The sequence below is a fragment of the Crotalus tigris genome, unplaced genomic scaffold, assembly GCF_016545835.1.
Source record: "Crotalus tigris isolate CLP2741 ecotype Arizona unplaced genomic scaffold, ASM1654583v1 scf7180000021329.891317, whole genome shotgun sequence".
NCBI classification, from domain to species: Eukaryota; Metazoa; Chordata; class Lepidosauria; order Squamata; family Viperidae; genus Crotalus; species Crotalus tigris.
This window is the reverse complement of record NW_024098456.1, coordinates 182,730-190,627: the sequence shown is the minus strand read 5'-3', so window position 1 is coordinate 190,627 and position 7,898 is coordinate 182,730. Positions and strand designations below refer to the sequence as shown.

At 33.0% G+C, this 7,898-nt stretch overlaps 1 protein-coding gene across 1 annotated transcript; it reads right to left on the bottom strand.

The window, feature by feature from the left end:
• Positions 1–707: 707 nt before the first annotated feature.
• Positions 708–3,536, bottom strand: LOC120320347 (olfactory receptor 14A16-like). Its single transcript, XM_039369968.1, has one exon. It carries the CDS (start codon positions 3,437–3,439, stop codon positions 2,474–2,476), a length of 966 nt encoding a protein of 321 aa, XP_039225902.1. The 5' UTR covers positions 3,440–3,536; the 3' UTR covers positions 708–2,473.
• Between the last annotated feature and the right edge of the window lie 4,362 nt (positions 3,537–7,898).

The following is a 7,898-nucleotide window of genomic DNA, read 5'->3' as shown; positions in this document are numbered from 1 at the left end:
AAACCATACTTGTTCAGTTTTTTTGTAATTGTACTATCATGAACTTTAACATTAAACTTATAACTGAGGCCTGTAGAGTCTGAAATGTTGCATTTTGTTGCAATTTCTCTAAGCATTGCATGGTCTGACTTTGGGATGAATTTGCTGGAACATCCACTCCAGAAAGATTGGCTACTGTTTTGAATTTTTGTGAATAATCTTCCTCACTGTAGAATACTGGACTTTAGAAATGAACAATTGCTTTTCTAAGATCATTGCTGATGTCTTTATCCTTTGACACTGTGTTATATCTCAATGCTGGAGATCAGCAAACATCTAAAACTTTGACCTTTGTAGAGGTAGTCATACTTGCTAAAGATCAATTAATCAAGGGCACTTCATTAGCAGAACCTGGCTTAGCCTCTTTCTACATATGAAAGCAGTAAGGGTATACTTACTTTTTCACACATGGCTTCTCCATTTTGGCTTCCTTTTTGTAAAATAAATGATGACATGGTGTAATATGTCATGTATTATTGTTCATCTGAAGTTGTATTTACCTACTTTTAAGAACTACTAAAGACCAGATGATCTTTACTATGTCCTGATATGTAAAACCATAGAACACAGAGTGGGTGTATTTACTTTTTCACATGACTGTAACTGTAACTATTAATAAACAAATTGACATTTCAGTAACTATGAGACAGAAGGGTCAGCAAGAAGCAATTAAAGAAATTTGGGAAAATATAGACCACCAAATAAACATTAAATGAATGTGGAAAAATACATTGAGAGTAGGGATGGATAAAATCTCAGCTCATCAATTACAAAAGTTTTATTACTGGGAATTATATACTGTGTTTTATTATAATAGTTTAGTTAGTTTAGATTTGGAAACAACAACAACAACAACAACAACAACAACAACAATAATAATAATATACAGAACTGAAATAATGGACTGGAATCAAGCAGAACTAAAAGTCCTAGAAGCCTGGAATAATAATGACAGTGAATCATGCTTTTCATCGACATTATTGTTGCAAAGTTGACAAACTCTTCCCAGGGAAGCAGGACTTTTAAGGATAGTCACTTAAAACGACTGGCATTCAGAGCATTAGCTATATGACCCAATATCAAAATTCAAAGGTGTTCTTTTGGCTAGCACAAGATAGTAAATGGCTGTAAATACAGGGCAGGAAGAAAAGGTTCAGGTATTGTGTGTTGGCAATGAAAATCAAAGAAGAAAACAATGAAGTTGAAAGGGCAAAGGACCATCTAAAGAGATCTGTTTATAAGTTCAGCAGAGTTTGAGTTGGTTAATCACTGAATTCAAGATCATCAGGGAGTACAAAGATATAGTCTTGACTAGGAAGATAAAAAATATTCCTCACTGAAAAAAACATATTGGAACAAACAACCCACATGTATGCCCCAAAGCTGTATGAATGTGTCCAAGGGTTGAGAGGTGTTGAAACTGACTCAAGGCTTTCTTTTTTTCCCTCTTGAACTATAATGGAGTTTCCCCAATTATATTATGCAGAGAACAGTAGAAAGATGTCAAAATGAAGTAGAACTAGGCAACATTTTAGATTTGAAAGCAAATGGTATTCATGAATGGGCATTATGACACTAACTGGCAATTTTTAAACAAAATGTGTCCAACTTTTAGAAGACATTGTTTTCAATCTAAATAATTTTGCACATTCGTTTCCAAAGTTTGTAATTCAAAACAGTGGTATACGTATAGGCATAAAACATACATGCAAATCAAATCAAACCATCTCTCAATGGATGCCTACAGAAATAAATTAGGACTAAAAGCACAGTGATTTTTTTTTAAGTTGACAATATGTATCTCAAAGCAACTTTTCCTTTCAGATTCAAAGTCCCAGTTAGCCTCAACATCTGTTATCCTTAACAATTTTTATGGTTCTTTATTTGAGGATAAAATCGCATTTGAAAATTCTTGGAAAACTGAGATATTTATAAATAAAATCCTATGGTATAACAACTCCATTATGAATAACTCAAAATTATATTTGTACAAGATATGTTTAGATTCCCAAGAACATTTCCATTTCAGTGAATTGTACTTGTCATATTATGTTATCCCTCTGAGAAGGAGACATGTGCATCTTGATAGGATCTATATTTATTTAACAGAATTTTAAAGGAAAAGAGATTAAATACATAACACCATTGTGGAATCATATTTAGATATGATAACTGTATTATATTAAAATTATTTAAACACAAAATTAAAGTCATCTAAATAACACAGTAATATATAGTCAACACTGATATATCACAAAACATTAATATTCATTAAAATATACTTGTGATTTAATGGCAATTCTGGGCAAATTTATTGAGGAATAATATTTATTTGTGAGAAAACATTTATATATATTTCACCCATCAGACATGGAATTCAAAGATCTTTTTTAATTACAATATTTCTAGAACATATATAAACAATTGTAACTGTTTATAAGTGTAGCTGAAACTGAGAATGATTTTTGCAGAAGGGATATGAACATGTATGGAAAACTAGCTTCCAGAATGCCATTTTGAGCTCGTGGTTCCTTACGCTGTAGATTAGAGGGTTTATGAGTGGTGGTACAACACTGTAGAACAAAGAAATCAAGAGATCTGATGTTGATGGGGAACGGTATGTGGGTCTCAGGTATGCAAAGGTACCACTAACTATAAACAGACAAATGACTATAAGGTGGGGTAAACAAGTAGAGAAAGCCTTCTGCTTCCCCTGTGTAGATGGGATTTGCAAAACTGCTCTAAAAATCTTAACATATGAAAAGACAATCAGAGCAAAAAGAAAGAACCCTACACAAGAACCAAAGATGAGTGCCTGCTCTTCTGCAACATAAGATTCAGAGCAAGAAATCTTGAGCAACTGAGGAATTTCACAGAAAAACTGATTGATAATTCTGGAACAGAACTCCACTGTGGATAAATTTCCAATATAGAGAGCTGAGTAAAAAAAACCACCCATCCATGCACTGGTTGCCATTTGGACACAGACTTTTTTATTCATCACCATCTCATAGTGTAATGGATTGCAGATGGCTACGTAACGATCATATGCCATAACAACAAGGAGGAAGAGATGAGACATTACAAAGAAAACAAAGAAGAAAACTTGACAAAAACATCCAGAGTTAGAAATGGTTTCAGTGTTCATCAAAGAATTCAGCATGGACTTGGGAACAGTGACAGAGATGGAGCCAAGATCTTGGAAGGATAAATTAGCCAGAAAAAAATACATGGGTGAATGAAGTTGATGACTATAAAGAATAACAGTAATGATAACAAGATTCTCAATGAGGGACACCAAATAAATTAGTAAAAAAATGATGATATGGAATATTCGAAGCTCCTTAGTATTAGGAAATCCATGCAGAAGGAATTCATCAATTCTTGACTGATTTTCCATAGTGCTGTTTCTGTGGTGCAGTCTGTGAAAAGAATTCAACTATCAGACTTTTTTCCATGCATCAGAATTCAAGTCTGACTGAAACATTTTGAAGATAATTTTCTTCATCTTGGCAGCATAAGAGAGAAGGAATTAAAGCTTTATCTATAGAGTGCTTGCAATTATCCTCAAGGGAGCTCATTTTGTGGAAGCCTACTTTGGTTCAGGAGCCCTGGGATATATTAGGTATGTAAGAAATTTGGACTTTTTGTTTACACTCTATTTAATCCAAGTAAAAAGGGGTAATTTGTTTTCCAGTTGGTTTTAATTGTTTAATTTTAATTGTTTCATTGTTTATTCTCATGGATGATAGGGTCTGAATGCAACGCATTCTGTTTTGTCATTCTAAATAAAACTGGTAACTCAGCCTTTAGGAGCCTTTGATAGGGCAATGCTATAGCCTATATGTCTTTCTTGGAATCTGAAGTTCATTATAGAACTCACACTTGTATTTTAAATTGCTGCATTTATTGCTCTTTCTTTCTTTCTTTCTTTCTTTCTTTCTTTCTTTCTTTCTTTCTTTCTTTCTTTCTTTCTTTTTTTCTTCCTTCCTTCCTTCCTTCCTTCCTTCCTTCCTTCCTTCCTTCCTTCCTTCCTTCCTTCCTTCCTTCCTTCCTTCCTTTCTTCATTATAACAAGAAATTTCTATTGCAAATGGAAAATTATTTTTGGACATGTGATAAATATTCTTTCAAATGAGACACATTTGTTTCTTAATCTCCTATGCTCAAGTTGACATTAGACACTTTGACTTAAACATTTCTTTTATTTCTGGTGCTTGTTTATATTTATACTGCCAGAAGTTAAACACTTTGGCTTCAAAAGAATATAAAAAGTATTTGTTTGTTTATTTACTTATTTAATTTATATCTAATTTACATATATACTCATGTAGTTGGAATTATCATACTTTTGATTCTTAGATTTAAAAATCAAAGATTTTTGGAAATATTCATTTTTATTGTTTGCTAACTAAGGATCCTAATAGATACATTACAGTAACTGAAATTGGATTAACTGTATTGCTTTGTTTATAAATATCCTATAGGTTGTGCAGAGCAGCAATCCATGGTACTGTTCATAAACTGAATAATGAATGTGATCAATCCACTTTATTAAGAAGTACCAATAAAGGCATATCAAGGTTGATGGGTGCTATCTCGGTCTTCCTTCTTCAAATAATTCAATTGCTTTGTCAAGCTTTTGCTAGTCTCTATTTCAATTTTTCATGGCCAATGTTGAAGTACTTTGGCCAAACATATGTATGTATGTATGTATGTATGTATGTATGTATGCAGTGGTGGGATTCAAATCCCTGAATAACTGGTTCTCTGTGTGGATGCAGGCCTGGGCCTCTGAAGCCTAGAATGGACTTCCGGAATTGGCATCCCCGCACTTCTGGCAGGCCATTCTAGCCTGAGAGGCCTCCTCCAGGTCTCCCAGGACTAGAATGGACTTCTGGAAGCAGTGTACATTCAGCCAGTTCTCTGAACTCAACAAAATTTAGCTACTGGTTCTGCCGAATCAGTACGAACCAGCTGAATCCCATCACTGTATGTATGTATGTATGTATGTATGTATGTATGTATGTATGTATGTATGTATAAGAGAGAGATGGATAGATCTCTATTTCCCATATGAATTTTACTTTTAAAATGGAAGTGAACATAGAAAATCTCTAGTCCTTGTTCTTCGGTTTAAAGCCAATATAAACAAAAGTTCCAAGCACCTGGTGAACCTAACTATGCTTTTGCAAAATGAATCCCCTTGAGCACAATTACAAATACATCATAGATAAAAGTTTAATTTCTTCTCTCTCACATGGTTAGGTCAGAGAAAATTGTTTTCAAAGTATATCTTGAATAGTGGTGTATGGAAAAGAATCTAATTTAGTGTGAGTTCCACAGAATGCAAAGCCTGAGGAGTACTATGGAAAATCAGACAAGAGTTGATGAATTCCTTCTGCATGGATTCCCTGATACTGAGGAGCTTCGGATATTTCATGTCATCATTTTTTTAGTAATTTATTTGGTGGTCCTTATTGAAAATCTCATTATCATCACTGTCATTCTTTATAGCTATCAACTTCATTCACCCATGTATTTTTTTCTGGCCAACTTATCTTTCCAAGATCTTGGCTCTATCTCAGCCATAGTTCCTAAGTCCATGCTGAATTCCTTAATGAACACTGAAGCTATTTCTTATGCTGGGTGTTTCTGTCAAGTTTTCTTCTTTGATTTCTTTGTGATATCTCATCTCTTCCTTCTTGTTGTCATGGCATATGATAGTTATATAGCAATTTGCAAACCATTGCATTATGAAACAGTAATGAACAAAAAAGCCTGCATCCAAATGGTAATTAGTGCCTTTTTTTCAACAGTCTATACTGGAAATTTATTCACACTGAATTTCTGTTCCAGAATCATCAACCAGTTCTTCTGTGAAATTCCTCAGTTACTCAAGATCTCTTGCTCAGACTCTTATGTTACAGAAGAATTGGCACTTATCTTTGGTTCTTGTGTAGGGTTTATTCTTTTTGTTCTAATTGTGTTTTCATATGTTAAGATTTTTAGAGCAGTTTTGCAAATCCCTTCTATCCATGGGAAGCAAAAGGCCATCTCTACTTGTTTACCCCACCTTATAGTCATTTGTCTGTATGTGGTAAGTGCTAGCCTTGCTTATTTCAGTCCAGCCTCTATCTCTTCTTCAGCATTAAATCCGTTTATCTCAATATTTTACTGTGTGGTACCACCAGTCATGAATCCATTGATCTACAGCATGAGGAACAGTGAACTCAAAATGGCATTCTGGAAGTTAATTCTCCATGTTTGTCCACATTCCTTATGCAAAAATCATTTTCAGATTCAGCTACCCTGATAAACAGTTCCAGTTGTCTATATATATATATTAGGATCATTGTTGTTCCCTGTCCAGTGGGTGAATTGAATATTTTTGTTTCTCAGAAATAAATATTTGATTCTCCAGGAATCATCCCTAAGAACAGCCATTTAAATCTTAATGATATTTTTCCCATTGTAAATATATTTTAATATAAATTAATGCTTTGCAATATAGCATAGAACATAAGTAAACATTATTATTTGATGTAATATAATTATTGTCTTTATTGCTTATGTACTACTATTTTAATTGTATGACATTTATTTTGGTTTGAAAAAGTTATGCATTATTATATTTTTATGCTAAATTTTAAAATGATATGGTTCATGTATTTAAATATGATTACACAATAGTGTCTTTTTTTCCCCACAATCCTGTATCCATTAGAAGATTTTAGCAAGCAGACATGTTTCTTATGATAGAACATTTGTGCTCTTAATTTTGGAAGTATATATTTTAAACATTTTATCTCTGCATTTTTAATTGGTAGTCTGTGAATTTAATGTATCCAGAAGACTTTTTAGTTTGAGTTTTCAGGCAAACAATAAGCCTGAACAAATGTGAAGAGTAAAATAAATCCAACCAAAATAATATCCAAATAAAGTATTTGTTTGTAATCAACCAAGTCAAATCTAATTGTCCCTTCTCCCTCCCATCTTTCCCTATTTTTAAATGTCTCTTTTAATATGAACCTTATATGAAATATTTTATATGAACCTTATATGAAATTTTAAGAAAAAAGTAGACAATACTCATCCTGCAACAACCTTGGTGTGGTTCTATTTGGTTTGCATCATTGCTTGTTAGCACATGGAATTAAAAATAACACAAATAATTACATAACTAGCAGATAATCCTTGTGCATCTTTAAGGGAAATCCTTCCTAGCTCTTTTTCTTCATACCAAATATTACAAGAAGATTTGCTTCTTAGATATCCCCTTCCCACTTTTAGCAATTCAATTCTAGATTCCACCACATTGCTCATTCTATTTTCTTTTAAAAAAATAAATAGGGTATTGATATTTTGCTTTTCTCTTTTTTCCAAGGGATATAATTGCACAACTAGTACAATTCACTGAAATGCAAATGTTCTTGAGAATATATACCCTGTACAAATATAATTTTAATGTTATTCTCAATGGAAGTGCTTTACCATAGGATATGAAAAACAACTCAGTTTTCCAAGAATTTTGAAGTTTTACCCTCAAATAAAGAATTACAGGAATTCTGAAGTTGGAGATATGTTAATAGAAGAATGGAATCAACATCAGTAAAAAGCTAATACCTTATAATGCCATACTCGCAAGATTGCATCCAGTTTTGATTGTCATGATATAAAAAAGATATTGAGAGACTCTAAAAAGAATGCAGAGAAGAACAACAAAGATAATAAAGGATTGAGACAGTTTCAGAAATTAGGTATGTCTAGTTTAATGGGGGGGGGAAGGACCAATGGTGACATAATAGCTGTGTTCCAATATTTGAGGGCAATTAGTGGAACGAGTTACCTCCAGAAGTT